General features: G+C 32.6%; 2 protein-coding genes across 3 annotated transcripts; both read left to right on the plus strand.

The window, feature by feature from the left end:
- The first annotated feature begins 4004 nt into the window (after positions 1 to 4004).
- LOC123221302 (shaggy-related protein kinase NtK-1) lies at positions 4005 to 10176 on the plus strand. Its single transcript, XM_044644108.1, has 13 exons — positions 4005 to 4186; positions 6294 to 6471; positions 6580 to 6672; positions 7185 to 7244; positions 7334 to 7606; positions 7800 to 7874; positions 8050 to 8106; positions 8211 to 8351; positions 8438 to 8488; positions 8887 to 8982; positions 9100 to 9183; positions 9635 to 9737; positions 9848 to 10176. The coding sequence occupies exons 2-13, from the start codon at positions 6358 to 6360 to the stop codon at positions 9928 to 9930; spliced, it is 1230 nt and encodes a 409-aa protein (XP_044500043.1). The 5' UTR covers positions 4005 to 4186; positions 6294 to 6357; the 3' UTR covers positions 9931 to 10176.
- A 1499-nt stretch (positions 10177 to 11675) lies between these two features.
- LOC123221872 (zinc finger CCCH domain-containing protein 3) lies at positions 11676 to 14381 on the plus strand. Of its 2 annotated transcripts, none has more exons than XM_044644835.1 (5): positions 11676 to 11902; positions 12012 to 12070; positions 13443 to 13518; positions 13653 to 13727; positions 14000 to 14381. In XM_044644835.1, the coding sequence occupies exons 1-5, from the start codon at positions 11767 to 11769 to the stop codon at positions 14107 to 14109; spliced, it is 456 nt and encodes a 151-aa protein (XP_044500770.1). In that variant the 5' UTR covers positions 11676 to 11766; the 3' UTR covers positions 14110 to 14381. The 2 variants fall into 2 exon arrangements, with proteins under 2 accessions (XP_044500770.1, XP_044500769.1); XM_044644834.1 differs by having other exon boundaries at positions 11677 to 11902; positions 13647 to 13727.
- Positions 14382 to 15595: the final 1214 nt, after the last annotated feature.

Consider the following 15595-nt stretch of genomic DNA (forward strand, 5'->3'; position numbering starts at 1 on the left):
TAGTGACAGCAAACAATTTTTCAGTCATCGGAATATTCACTTTGCATACCTACTAAAGCGTCTTTACCTGGAATGAAAAAAATTGTCTTCTGTAACCAAAAAGTTGCCATGTAACACTACTGGCCAGTACCATAATATGATGCATTATTGACTCTTGCTTGATACTGGGTGTTTAGATGCCCTACTTTTAAACCGTTCAGGTATGAAAAAGGACTTGTTTTGCAAACTCCTTTTTATTTCCTTTGTTGTGAAAGGAATCAGAAAGAATCGTTGGTTGACTTATGTTGTTTGATTACTTGATTAAGCTCTTTCTCTTGTTGTCTGTTCTCGTACATGTTGCTAGTGTAGGTAAAATTTTAGTTGATGGAAAAATGATGAACAAAGCCGGAACACCAATCTCTGATAAGGCAATTGTAGAAATAAATGCTGAAGTGCCAAAATATGTATGTAGGTGATTATTCCGTGAGACAACCTTTCTTTTAATTTTAGAGATCAAAATATTTTTTGTTCGTGCCATTGGTGTGTCATGTGACATTTATTTATTTTCTTCTGTTAATTGGTCCAGAGCAGGACATGGTAAAAGTTTAGTAGATAGTTTATTCAATTTCCAGTAATTGGGTTAAATTAATTTACTTGGTTTAAATTAAATAATATCAGTTCCATTATAATTCGTTGCCCTAGCTAACATATATTATAAAAAGAACTAATAGTTAGCAACACAATCTCTATGAGATCGGTATTTTTTCAATATTACTTAACCGACTCATATAAATGTGAGCTAGACACAATAGTACACATTGAGTGGAAGTTCAAATAGAGCAGCTGCAAAGTAGTCAAGCACTCATGTACAAATTGGTGCAAAAGGAGGTCAATCCGAACTTTATAACCACTTCAAGGGACAGTGCCTATCCTTTCAAAGGATTATGATGCGGGTAGTCTTCCAACACTCACAAATCTTCACTAATCCTATAGTAGCCTTTAATTTGCATTGCCTTGGTCATCGTAATTGAGGACTACTCCTTGTTATCTACAAGATCCCAAATGTTTGCACCACCAATATCAATCAACATGAAACCTATATTTGGTGAAAGAGCTTTCTCCTCCACCTACTATTCGCTGCCTAGATTAGGGTTTTTTAGAGAGGGTTGAAGACATTAAAGGCAAAAATGATACCCTACATATTGGTCATGGGTTCTTCGGCACTTCTAGACCAAGCATTAAATAGTTCCTACCATTTGAGATAACTTAACGGCACACGTCTTCATTCCAACATGTAAGAAACGTAATAAACAAAACATGCACAACATCTAAATCGAATTGATAAGGACAAGACTCACATATATGACATATTAAATGCTCAAAATAGAGACGTCATGTTTGTAAATTATCATAAACACTAATCTAATCATTATGTATTATTCATTTGTGTAGAGAGACAAACAGTTTCTAAAATCGTGCTCACACTCAAAAAATTAAGAGACAGTTATAATACAGTCAAAATTTCTCATTTATCAAACTTATGAATTTGACACTCATAAAATAGCTAGCAGACAATAGATAGATTTGTTGTTAACTTATGGGTTGATTCAATATGCAAATAGAATTCATTTCAACTACAGGCAATAAAGAGAACAAGAATTGACCATTACCACAACTTTCGTTATTCTCTCAACATTTATAACAATTTCTTATTATTGTAGTACCATTTCTCATAACTTCTACAGTTATAATTAAAATATAGTTATTCTTCTATTATTTTGGGAGCATACATTCATCAGATAACAACACTCATTAAAAGACATGATTCAACACTTTACTTATTGAGCTATGCATATAACCCTAGTCTCTCTTCTTACAAATTTAAGGTTATACAAAAGTTCAGGGCATGGAAGAGTACCCCACAGCTTATATAATTCTTATTGTTACTTTGTTGATGCCAATCCCATCAATAACAAGTACCATTCTCCTTATAGAAATCTATTTATTATTTGTTTATGCAAATTTGATTTAATTATGCTTCCTTCATATTGATTCTCCATTTGGATTTGATTGAGGCAAGCTTGCATATTTTCTCCGATATCTTTGACTTATTAGAGCCTTGTGTCTCCTTGACTTTATCTTTAGAAATTTCCTTCTTAATGATGTTATATTTCAACTATTTCAACTATTGATTTTGGATTCTCCTTTTGACAAAATTGAGCATCCCTTTGTGAAAACTCAGTTCACCCCTATCAAACCCCACCACATAAATTTTCATCTTTGATTTTGTACACCTTTTTTGACAATATTGAATCTTCTTTTTCGAAAAGACAGTTTTACCCTCATTAAACACTAACATTTTCTTTATTTCACTTTTTCTTTTCTTTCTTGGAATCTTTGGAAGTGGGTAAATGAATTTGTAAGATTATTATTATTATTATTATTATTATTATTTTGGTTATATAGGCAAGGCTAAAAACCATTGAAAATATAATAAAAAAATTAATTTATACCATTATTTTTTAAAATTATTAATTACTTTTAATAATCAATTTTTTTTAAAACTCAAAAAATAGTATTATATATATAAATAATGTGTATAAATAATAAGTATATATTTATGTAAAAATAATAATATATTTTTTAATAATAAAAAATCTCAATCGTATCAAATTATATAAAAGTTTATATTTATTATTTATATATATTTTTTTATTAAATCAATAATAATTGGTCATGATAACCTCGGAAAGGCTATCGAAATCAACCAATTCAAACCAAAATTAAAAATTGTAAAAAAGGTCAAAATCCGTCTAATTCATGAAGAATACCACCAACAATGTCGTAACCATGTCTACATATTTTAGTCAAAAATCAAGAAAAAGTTAATAAAATTATTTTAAAATGTTCCTTAAATCAGGCCCTTTGGCAGTTGGTTGCTTTTGCTCCAATCATTAACAAAAATATTTAATTTTTCACACTTTCTAAAAAATTTCAAAACAATTAAAGTAACTTTGAATGGTCAAGCAACAGAGATATAGAAAAAATAGAAATTGCAAGTTGCAACCAAACCAACAAAAAAATAACCATTTTTCCGCGAATTTTTTATTATTTTTATAAATTTTTCTAATATAATTTTATTTTTTATTTTTTAAATGCTTTTTTATTCTCTCCAGCTCAGCTCAGCTTAGCTTACAGCAGACCACAACATGAAAAAGAAAAGCAGAAAAAGGAAAAATGAAAAAGAAAAGGCCAAACGACTATTTCCCACCCAAGGTATGCTGTAATGACAAGTTTCCTCCCTTTAACTATGGAAATACCAAACACCCACCCATGGCCAGTTAAATTTAACGGGGTTAAGGGTAAAATTGTCATTTTCTCTATAATATTAAAAAATAAACTAAAATATAATTTCCTTTTGCCCCCTAAAGTTTGAAAACAAAAATTTTCCCCCAGCCTAAGTTTAAGAAAATGGCAGTTTCACCCTAGGGTTTGGTTTTGAAATCTCCGGCGACCTCTCCGGCTCCGTTGCCGACGGTTTCTCCCTCCCGAAGAATCTTCTCCTTCCGGTGATCGGTTTCCTCCCATTTGGAGGTCCGATCGTCGCCGGAAAAGTGGTGGGAGACGAAGAACTTCGTCGGGGAAGACGAAGAACTTCGTCTTCCCCGACGAAGTTCTTCGTCTCCCACCGCTTTTCCGGCGACGATCGGACCTCCAAATGGGAGGAAACCGATCACCGGAAGGAGAAGATTCTTCGGGAGGGAGAAACCGTCGGCAACGGAGCCGGAGAGGTCGCCGGAGATTTCAAAACCAAACCCTAGGGTGAAACTGCTATTTTCTTAAACTTAGGCTGGGGGAAAATTTTTTTTTTCAAACTTTAGGGGGGCAAAAGGAGATAAAATTTTCAGGCGTTAGGGTTCTGTTAAATTTAACTGGCCATGGGTGGGTGTTTGGTATTTCCATAGTTAAAGGGGGGAAACTTGTCATTACAGCATACCTTGGGTGGGAAATAGTCGTTTGGCCAAAAGAAAACCATAGCAAAGGCAAAAAGCAAAAACAGCCAGAGAAGCCAAACTGCCTTTTAACTTACTCTTGCACAATATCGTTTCTCTCTCCGTCGTTTGCGCCATCGTCTAGAGCCTCCTCTTCCCCATACGGCATCGTTTCGTGGGTCCCTTTTCAATCTCCAAATTTCTCTATTTGATCGGTAAAAAACTCTTTTTTAATCTCTTGTCATGTAATTTTTTTGAATTTTTAAAATTTGTTTTCTGGGTTTGTTTCGTGTTTTGTGAAATGGGTTCATCGGATTCGGATCGGGTTTTTTCGGTATGTTGATTTGAACCTTTAGATTATCTTTTTGGGTCAAATTTGGTTCAAAATTTCATTTGTTTTTTATTCTTAATTTTGTGAATTAGGGTTTGGTTTGGTTTGGTTTGATTTTTCTTAGATCTTTTAAAGTTTTTATTTTTTTTGATAATTTGTGTTATGTTCCTTAGTTTTTTGCCTCAGGAAAAAAATTCCTTTGTGGGTTTGATACAAGGCCTGTAAAAATGTTACATGTTTTTATATGCTTTTTATGTTAATGGAATTATTCTATATAAATTTCATTTTTTGTTACTATTTTTGTGTTGATTTTACTCATATGATGCTGGACGTTGCCAAGATGCCGGTATAGGTAACGCAAAACCATTAATTCTAGTAACCTTTCTGCAATTGTTTTAAGGTAGCATGGGAGTTTCGCTGATTTTGTATGTAAATATTGTTGTCTGTGTGCTAGAAATGTTTTATTATTATATTTTGATGACCGAGTCCTTTTTATATGGATTTTGGAAGTATTTTTTTATTTTGAATAGGCGTAAAGGCTGTTCTTTTGATAGGGTGTGCATTAAAGCTGTTTTGTTTTTTCGTTTAGCAAATTGTGTTGTGGGATTTTAAGGTTTGTGGCATCTGACATTTGAAGAAGAAAATTGTTATGTTTTTTCTTTCTTGTCAAAATTTGGGGTTAAAATACTTTAGGTAAGTTGGATTGGTTCTAGTAATAATTATGTTTTAGTCTGTGTAGGTTGTTTGCAAAGCCTACTTAATATAACAGTGTGGTTATGTAAGAGCATAGTTAGTAAATACGCGTATTATTCGTGTTCCCATATTATTCGCGTATTAAACACATTTAAAAGAATTTTTGAACTCAAAATGTATTAAACGCATATTTTACGTCATTCTCGTATTAAACATGAACTATACACCATATTTTTTAATTTTTGGCTAAATTTAAAGTACAAAATTGTCCCTTCTATTTTCACTTATTTACGAAAATGCCACTGCTATTTAAGTAAAACCCAATAAAATTTCTTTCTTAATTCCTAAATTTTGCGTTTTCCTCCCCTGTGCCTGTATAAAGATTCACTCTGATCTGAAGTCTAAAATTCAAACTGATTAATTTATTTATTTTTCTTAATTAACTGGTATATTACTTATTATACAAAGAATTATGATTATGTATTATGTATTATGTTATATTAGACTTAATAGTTAAATTAAATACTTTATATTTGAATTGTTATATTGATTTTTAATAAGAGATTTACAAAAAGTACTAAAATTATTATGATATTACCGTATTTTTAAAAAAGTATTATTGACGATGTGTCGTATTAAACATGTATATACACGTTCCGTACTTTTCTCGTATGAAAATTTTAGGGCCGTTTTTTCACAAACGTATTTTTCATTATTCGCCGTATTATACCCGTATAATTTGCTTACCCATTTTTTTCCATTCTTGTATTTACTACTAGGTGTAAGAGTAAGTCTAATGTAGCTTAAATTTAAATTGAGTAAGGATTTGGTGTTGTAAGTTAATGCACTCATACGATAGGTTGAGAGGGATTTCTCGCGACAAGGTAGATGATTGTTGGAAAGAGAGCAAAGCTAAAGGTGGAATGGAAAAAATTCAAGTTTTCAGTTCAAGGAGTTCACTGCAATTTTTGCTCTAATCTTGATGTGAATTAATTAGAAAAATATCTGGCTGGTATTTAAACCAGGGTTGAATAGAATTTTTTGGGATTTAGTGCTGCATGTTTATAATCCATGCTCTTTTGAGTGATCATTATTTATGTTTGAATGTGTGCTATGGAATATGTAACTTTGTAAGGGTAAATGTATTCACCTGAGGGAATTTTAATAGTTTTAGATTATTGATTGGTTAATTAGTTGAAAGTTTTGGAAACTCATGTTGTGGAGATATATTAGTGTGTTATGTAGCCTGTGTGGTCTAAATTGTCTCAGTTGTCTTAATTATTGTATGTTTACTGCAGGTAAATGCATGGTATTGTTTAATTGAAAAAGTAACGAGATACGACACCTTTTAATGCCCAGTAAATGGCTTCAGTGGGCGTGGTACCTACTTCTTTCTTGAGAGAATCTAGTGGCCACACCAGTGGTGTTGATAAACTGCCTGAGGAGATGAATGACATGAAAATTAGGGATGAAAAGGTATATATTTCACTGTTTTTTTTTCTCATATAATTTTTTTTCCTGGTAATAAGAATAATTATTACCAAATATAGCCATTGGTACTCATTTGTTGGCCTAAATTTGTAGGAAATTGAAGCTACAGTTGTTGATGGTAATGGGACCGAGACAGGTCATATAATAGTCACAACCATTGGTGGCAGAAATGGTCAGCCTAAACAGGTACAGTTTTTTTCTATATTCTTTATTTTTCTCTTGGAATGTTACATATTGTGGTTTTGATACGTCAAGGCATACTTCTTGGTACTGTTTTGTTGTTGATCTTTATTCATTTTCTAAGTGATCAGTTTCAGTGTACTTATATTAAAGCGTTTTGCTGTGCTGTCCATTATACTGCAATAAGTTTCCCTTTTTTAGGAGTATTTTGCATGCTTTGGATGGTTTTCAGCAATATATGTAGTTGGTGATGCAGACATCTTGTTAACTTGTACAGCTTTCATTCAGTTTGTGCTATATTAGATCATATTTGCTGAAAAATGTTTATAATGTTAATACTTGATTTGGCATGGAATTTCTTCCTCAGGCATTAGTATGTCTTGTTTAGATGTATGAAACCAGCCAAATAAGTTTTTACGTTTTTTAACAATTATTTGCTGGTATGAAAGCTTTATCTATTTGAATTTTGTTGTATTAATTGTTTTCCTCTAATTGATTGCATCTGCTCAAAATGCTAGACAATTAGCTACATGGCTGAGCGCATTGTTGGACAAGGGTCATTTGGAGTTGTCTTCCAGGTAAGCATGTTATGTACTGGCAGGTGCTTTATACTTTTTTAACCGAGTTAGTTACTAACTACTGCTTTTATCTTGCTTTTCTGATTTAGGCCAAGTGTTTAGAGACAGGTGAGACTGTGGCAATAAAGAAGGTTCTTCAGGATAAGAGGTACAAAAATCGTGAACTCCAAACTATGCGTCTTCTTGACCATCCAAATGTGGTCTCTTTGAAGCATTGCTTCTTTTCAACAACTGAAAAGGATGAACTTTATCTTAATCTTGTTCTTGAGTACGTTCCTGAAACTGTTCATCGTGTGATCAAACACTTCAACAAGTTGAACCAGAGGATGCCAATGATATATGTAAAACTTTATGCTTATCAGGTATGGGGTTGATTATATGTATTTGATTTCTCTACCAATTTTGACAATTATTATAATATTTTTTTGATATTTTTACTTTGTTATTCTTCAGTTCTGCTTGGTTGATGAAAACCAATTTTGATAATTTTTTTTATCAATTTGTTTTTGTGAAAATTAATTTTTGAGATTTCTCTATGTTTTTGTTGCTTTACAGATCTTCAGGGCTTTGTCTTACATTCATTGCAGTATTGGAGTGTGTCATCGGGACATTAAACCTCAAAATCTATTGGTATGTTTACACAGTTATCTATGTACCTTTGATTAGATTGATTATATTGGCAGGAGACACCTTCTTTGTTATATAAATATGGTCTTTTTTTCTAATAAGAAACCTAAGTATGGACATTTATTTTAAGTTCAATTCTACTTTTGTGTTTATTTATGGTTCTATTTACGTTGTGCAGGTAAATCCACATACTCACCAGGTTAAACTATGTGATTTCGGAAGTGCAAAAATATTGGTATGCCATGATTTTTGTTTTTGTTTATAATGTCATCCTGAAACAATCTCTCTTCTTGTTTGATTGTATGGTCTGCTATACTAATTTTGCATGATGTTTGACAGTTGAAAGGGGAACCGAATATATCCTATATCTGCTCCAGGTATTATAGAGCACCTGAGCTTATATTTGGTGCAACTGAGTACACCACAGCCATTGATATATGGTCTGCAGGCTGTGTTGTGGCTGAGCTACTGCTTGGAAAGGTAGGAACTTGAACTAAAGGTTCATTAAACTTCAGCGGTCTCAATATCTATGATTAACTAATGAATTTAATTTACATTCTTTCCAGCCTCTCTTTCCTGGCAATAGTGGAGTTGACCAACTTGTTGAGATAATTAAGGTAAGAATAAGCTTAATTAATATAGTGGTTCTAATTACTTGTGGTGAAACATTTCATATAGTCCTGATAAATCTTGCTGCTAAGATGATTTTTTTTTTTTTTTTTAAATCTTTTTGCAAACTTATTGACTGAGGGTGGAATTAGGGCGTTTTGTGGTGCAATATTTACCTGCTCTAAATTTGCCAGTGTTCTAGATATTTTAGCTTGTTGGTGGTCAGTTGGAAGATAACCTTTCTCGGCTTGGTAATTGGGCTCATGGCAATGTTTATCTTATTGGCTTAATTATTCCTATTGATTTGATATTCATACTTCTCATTGTGTTAAAAGGAAGATGTGTTGTCTGATTATTATTAAATTGACTAATGCCTAACGCCACATATAATGAAATTATTTTGCAGGTATTAGGTACTCCTACAAGGGAGGAAATAAAATGCATGAATCCAAACTATACCGAGTTTAAATTCCCCCAGATTAAAGCTCACCCATGGCACAAGGTATCAGGAATCATCAATTGAAGTTGCGTTGTGGATTTAAAAAATAAAATTTACAATATGTTTTATATTCCCTTGTCTTTGTCACATAATGATATATCGTTGATTCTTTTTCACTAGATATTCCCGAAACGCATGCCTCATGAAGCTGTTGATCTGGTCTCAAGACTGCTACAATACTCTCCCAACTTGCGATGCACAGCTGTAAGTACCTACTTAGAAATTAGAATGTGTTGCTCATTTCTTTTATTTGATATTTCTAAATGAGCTCCATGACAGCACTTATTTAGAAAACTAACAATCTCACAGCTTGCCTTGTGAAAGAGAAGGGATCCCTGTTTGCCTAATTTATTGAATCATGTGCCTTTTGTTTTAGCATGTGCGATTGTGCTCCATGACACTGATCATGAATTTGGTGTGCAAAAGAGTTGTGACATGAGATGGGCTGCCTGATTCTTATTTTTTATTGGAGAAGTTATAATTAGACTGTTCATGTGTTAGTGGGAGCCATGTCTCTGTTGTTGAGATAACAGTATATTGATTAATTTTTGGAGATAGCCTTACTTTTTATTAGATTAAGGTTTGATTTGTACAATCTGTTTATTTCTGAATCTTAAATGCGGTTGATATCTCAAAAATTTTATTCCCATTGTAGTTAGATGCTTTGATTCATCCATTCTTTGATGAGCTGCGCAACCCAAACACTCGCTTGCCAAATGGACGTTTCCTTCCGCCATTGTTTAACTTCAAATCTCATGGTATGAAATCACTCAAAGCAACTTCCTTTTAACACCTCTTTATCTCAGTGCACATTATTAACCAATGAACTGTTCTTGATATGTGTCTGCTGCCGTGCTCTCTCCACCAGAGCTTAAGGGTGTCCATGTGGAAATCTTGGTGAAACTGGTACCAGAACATGCCAGAAAGCAATGCCCCTTTCTTGGACTATGACTCGAGATGAGGTGAATGGAAATGTAGCAAACCTAACACAAGGGTGTGTTGGTTTTTCATGTATGGAAGAACCCTGAAATGTTTGTACTTTGTAACAACTTTCTATCTATTGTATGCTATTTGTCTTGCCTCCATTTCTTCCATGTCTTCATGTTATTGTATGACTTTATTATCATTACTACTATTATGTAAAAGCAAATTTATAATCATGCTACTAGTTGAAACAAACCCAAACTTAAACCTGAATATGGGTATTTTAAAATGCTTGTTCCTGTACTTGATAACATCTGTAACATTCATAGAGCCATGGCGAAAATGTTAAACATTTAATCTTAATGTGATTATTTGTATCGGGTTTTAAATGTATTTGCTTCCCTCCATGTCATTTGTCCTAGTCTTCATTTCCTCATGCTGAATTTAATGATGATTATGGAATAGCAATGTAACCCTCGTGGCCGGGGAAGGATTTTTGTCATCTGATTAACACATTTTACTTTTCTTTTAAGATCAAGTATCTTGGAGAGTGATTCAGTTAAAGATGCTCTCAACAATGTAAATGTGAATCTAAAGTAGTAAATAGAGGGAATTTAAAATCTGTTAATGATAATAAATGAAAAAAATTCTAAGTGAAAAATCAATTAAATATTAATAAAATTATGTGGGTAAATAATATATATGATTTTTTGTATGAATTATGATATATCATATAATTAAATATTATTTTATTTCTAATTTTAAACTATTTAATTATATAATATAATGACGTCATTTACGTAGTGAACACTACACATTAAATATAAAAACGTGTGAAAAGAATCCTCGTTCAAAGAATAGTTGGAAATCTTTTTTATTTTTATTTTTCACATTATTTAATTTAATTTTTAGTTTTCTTCATGTTTCCTTTTTCAAAATGAGAGAATAAATTTCCCACCCTAAGTTTGGCTTAAAAGCATTTTTTCACCCAAAAATCAATTTTAGTTTAAAAAATTAATAGTGTAAAAGAAAATAGTAATTTTATCATTTTTTAATTAAAAATAATTTTTTATTATATCCAAATATTTTAAATATGACAATTTAACCCAAAAAATTTTAAAAAATGAATAAATTAATCTTTGAAATTTTTTCAAATCTCTATGTATTTAAAAATTATTATATGATTTTGATAATTATAATATGATATTTACACTTATAATTTATTATATTTTATTCAATTCTATGAGGTGTAGTTATCATTTTTTAAACTACTTGAGATAAGCTAATCTTTCAAAATTTTTTAAAAAGACTTGAACTTTTTTGAATTTTCAAAATCCCTCTTAAACTATTAAAAGACCCTAAAATTTATAAAAATGATAATTTACTCAATTATATATAATTATACAATAAAAATATCATTATCTATATGACTGGGGTAAAGGTGAAAAAAAAAAGATAAATATGAGATTTATTATATAATTTAGATATTTAAAAAATTATTTTTAATTTTTTTTGAAAAATGAAATAACAATAATAGAATTGTAATTTTACTTTCTAATTTTGTTGTTAAGTTTAAATTTGGGTCAGAAAGGGTTATTTATGTTTTTTTGGGTGAAAATGTTACTTATGTCAACTAGGGGTGGAAAAGGATGAGGCCTAACCTTGGGTGGAACAGTGATTCACCCTTTCAACTTTTCCTGTTTCTGAAACTTTTAGGTTATTTAATTCATTTTCCCTTTATTATTATTATTTTTTAAGATCCTTAAATAAAACTATAAAAATATTTTAACGCGGTACCTGGCTTAACCGAAAAGTGAGAAAGAAAAAGCCCTCGGAGAGAAGGAAGAAGAAGAAAAGATAGAAATGGTAGTGGGAAAGTACTACTGCGACTACTGTGACAAGCAATTCCAAGACACCCCTTTCGCCAGAAAACGCCATCTTCAAGGCGTCCAACACCTCCGTGCCAAGTCTCTTTGGTACGATTCTCTCTCTCCCCAGGGTACCCTCCTTTCAGCTGTTCTTTTTATTAATTATTTAATGAAATTTATTTATTTATTCATTCATATACTCGCCAATTCGATATTATGCCTCACTTTCTTCCTTTGCAGCCACCCACCAGTCTTTCCCTGAAGGGAAGAAGGGTATCTGTAACCGCTTCACCAAAACGGTGTGTATCTTATTCTTTTTCTCTTATCATATTTATTTCTAGATGTCTTTCTTTATTTGGCTATTTACAATTGTACTTAGGGACGCAAAGAGTTTGGTTTAAATTCGTAAGTTTTATTACTATTATCCTTTTATTGGTATGTATCTGGGTTTGTGAGTTGTTAGGTTGGCTACATATTGGTCGAATTCACGCTTAAAACCGGCTTGTAAGGAAAGAGGGCTAAATGGTTATGAGCCCAATTTTCACGAATGTGTTGAATGCAATGAAGATGGTGTTTTCTGGTGAAAGGAGTGTCTTTTAAATTTATAGTATTTATTTATTTATGTATATCCGGGTTCAGTGGTTGGTAGTGGCTAGTTGCATTGAACATTAGGATGGCAGAGAGTTTGGATTAGATTTGTTAGTTTCATTTATTAATTGATTTTTATCTAGGTTTGTGAATTGTTAGGTTGTGTACATATTGGTGGAATTCGTGAATTCGTGCTTAAAACCAGCTCGGAGTTTGAGGAAAAGGGTCCCAAAAATGCTTATGAGTTCAACCGTCGCATGTTAACTTCATCTTGTGGGAATTGATTTCATTGTTACATGGATAATGTCAGTTTATGTTATTGGATCTTTTGTGGTTGTATATGAGGTTTTGAGATTGAATCTTGATAATATTGTAAGTTTCGAAGAATAAAAAAGTTGCCTTGGCATTGTTGACAGTATAAAATTGAAGCTTGATGTATCTTTTGGAGTTGTTGGAGGGTATTCAGATGGAATTGAGATGATATTAGGGAGTTCAAGGAATTGGTTTAAATCTATAATTTTGGTTCATTTTTTCTAAAAAAATATGTTTTGAGGTTTGGTGCAATTATAGTTGGTCTCTTGATGTAGAAATTGTTGGCAAATCTCCATGCAATGTAAGGGAGATTTTTGATAAATTTTGTGAATCTATAATCGGGCCTTTAAGGATTTTAAGAAGATTTACAAAGGTTTTCAAAAGTTCAGGGGAGGTTTATCTGATTTGTGGGTGATATTTAGTTCATTCGGTTCGCCTGACTGAATCTTTTGAGATTGAATATGGTTCAGACTCCGGCGAGAAGGGGTTTGATTTAATTTTGTACATTTGAGAAAAATAAAGAATTTTTAAATTTTTAAACAGTCAAACTTGTAATTAAAAATAGAGGCAAATCTCTGTCCAATGCATGGGAGGTTTCTGATAAATTTGATTAAACTATAGTGGAGGTCTATATGGATTTTAGGAATATTTATTAAAAATTTAAAAACTTCAGGAATTGTTTCTGTCATTTTTTCAAAATATTTCTAGTTTATGTTGTTATTGTTTTGATTTGCTTGGCTTATATGTGCTATCTTGTAATTTGGTTTGAAGTATTCTTGCCCATATGGTGATTCTTGTAAATACCTTCATATTGACATCAACAATACGCAAAAAGCAGAGACTAAAGGTATTTTCAGTTTTTTTCACGTCTTCATATTCTAAGTGTTATGTTATATTATAATATTTTCTGTTAAGTTTAAAAAAACCAGGGCACAATATGTTTTCATGCAATCTAATGTGATATAACTATTTCAGCTACAGGCTTTATAGATAATGCCCGGTCATCATCAGTTGATCCAAGAATTCAATTAGTTGGTGGTGGAAGCTCTTTGCCTGGTAAATTCATTTCAGTTATTGCTCAGGCTTGAGTTCTTTTTCAGTTGATATATCTTTTGTAATGTTTCATTAGTCCTTTTGTTTGTTTTACTCTCTTTTTTTATGCCAAGTTCTGTTTTTATGGTTTTTGTCTTTGTTGGTGACCTTAAAATCACATTATTATTTTGTTTTAACTATTAGCCAAGAGTAAATATATGTTTCCACAAATTGATGGTTTCCTTCTTTTCTTTTTTTAAACTGGATGCTTACTTTGTTTTAATTGTAATTCACAGGTGATGTGGTGGGAGGTGGCATGGGAATGTCATGGGGCAATCTACCTCCATCGCTAAAACCTCCTCCTGAGGGGGGATATCCTCCTCTTCCCTTCGTGGATTGGGGATAATGCTGCTGTTTTATTTGGTCATACCTTTGTCAAACTAGTAATATGAACACTGAGATATAGTTTCTTGTCATGTCAGCTAAATTGATCGTATTCCTCCATATATACTAGTTCAATTCTACAACGTGGTTCTTGTAGTTACATCCCGAGCTGTGGAGTGTCATAGGCAGATTTTGCCTCCTTATATTTTACTCCTGACACTGTGGAGCATTGAACAAATTCAGCATATTGAGTGCATGTCTTTTTAATATAAACTTTCAAATTCAGTTGGTGAATCTGAGTTTATATTACAATGGCTGTATTGTGTTCTTTACATTGTTCTGTGAAAGGTTAGTAGATAGATTATAATTAAAGGGAAAAGAAAGTAATCATGTGTATGTTGAAATAAGATCACGGTAAAGTAACCTCAATCTGCCGCTGTCCTGGGAATTTTTTATGAATTTTTCTTCTTTTGAATGCTTCTGATCCATCTATTTGTGTCGCCACAATTACTTTCCAGCGTAGATGCTTCTGTGTTATTCTATGGAAGAGCTTTTCTTCTTCTATATGTTTCCGTCTTTGTCATAAAAAATTCATATGATCCTGCTATACATTCGGTGAGTTGTGCTTCAACGCGACAAAGAATAAGAAAGCAAGGCTGGAAAATAGCGCACTCATCGCAAATAATATGGGTATGTCGTTTTCTTACCTTTCATAGCTCAAACTTCTCCCTTTTGCCAGTTTATTCTACACATAAGAGCCATCTATCAACCTTAGGCACTGTCATTCTGATCCACTGTTCTTTGTATCACAGTAAAAACTGATAGCAGTTATTTTATTCATTAAAATTGCATACTGCAATGGATCCGTCCAATGCATCCACTGGTAGAGCTTTATGTCAGATGGACAACCACCACTCCGGAGGCAAACAACCACAGTGATGTTACTATTGACACAGCAAATGCGGCTAGTGTTGGCACTGGCGGTAAGAATGCGATCATCATTCCAAAATAAGCTGCTTACAGTGTGAACAGGAATAGCACGATCCAATACTTCATGAATTCTGCAGCTGATCCTGATCCAGTCCCTGCCATGCCATTCCCAACCCCTACTACTGCAAGTGCTGCCTCCCCCACCGCCCATGATAATTGATAAAAAATTGGAAGGTGTATTCTGGTGCTCCTCTCTTGAAAGTACACCAACCTGTGCCAATTTGTGGAATAACATTGTTGGCTGAAATAACAACTATGAGTATTCCTTGCATGCAAATGTAAACGTGAAGTCAGTCTGTATCACTATATTCAATTTGAAAATACAGAGAAAACATTAGGAGACCAAACGCAATGCATCCCGTTAGTCCACCATATGTATATTGTACATTCCTCCATAAGAATCTTTGACTTCTTAGTAGTACCAGAATTGGTTGCAGAGAAAATGGAGTTGGATATGTAGCATGTGGATTCTTTAATTTCTTGTTCTCGGTGAACCTCTTTTTATAATTGTTTGAGGC

Source organism: Mangifera indica, chromosome 7 (genome assembly GCF_011075055.1).
Source record: "Mangifera indica cultivar Alphonso chromosome 7, CATAS_Mindica_2.1, whole genome shotgun sequence".
Taxonomy (NCBI): domain Eukaryota; kingdom Viridiplantae; phylum Streptophyta; class Magnoliopsida; order Sapindales; family Anacardiaceae; genus Mangifera; species Mangifera indica.

Bases quoted from the DNA above. Each gene is read 5' to 3' on its own strand.
- LOC123221302 (XM_044644108.1), top strand. From the start codon at position 6,358: ATGGCTTCAGTGGGCGTGGTACCTACTTCTTTCTTGAGAGAATCTAGT. The intron at 7,245-7,333 runs GTAAGCATGTTA...TTTCTGATTTAG, and splicing joins CATTTGGAGTTGTCTTCCAG to GCCAAGTGTTTAGAGACAGG. The intron at 8,489-8,886 runs GTAAGAATAAGC...ATTATTTTGCAG, and splicing joins AACTTGTTGAGATAATTAAG to GTATTAGGTACTCCTACAAG.
- LOC123221872 (XM_044644834.1), top strand. From the start codon at position 11,767: ATGGTAGTGGGAAAGTACTACTGCGACTACTGTGACAAGCAATTCCAA. The intron at 11,903-12,011 runs GTACCCTCCTTT...CTTCCTTTGCAG, and splicing joins CGATTCTCTCTCTCCCCAGG to CCACCCACCAGTCTTTCCCT. The intron at 13,519-13,646 runs GTATTTTCAGTT...TAACTATTTCAG, and splicing joins GCAAAAAGCAGAGACTAAAG to CTACAGGCTTTATAGATAAT.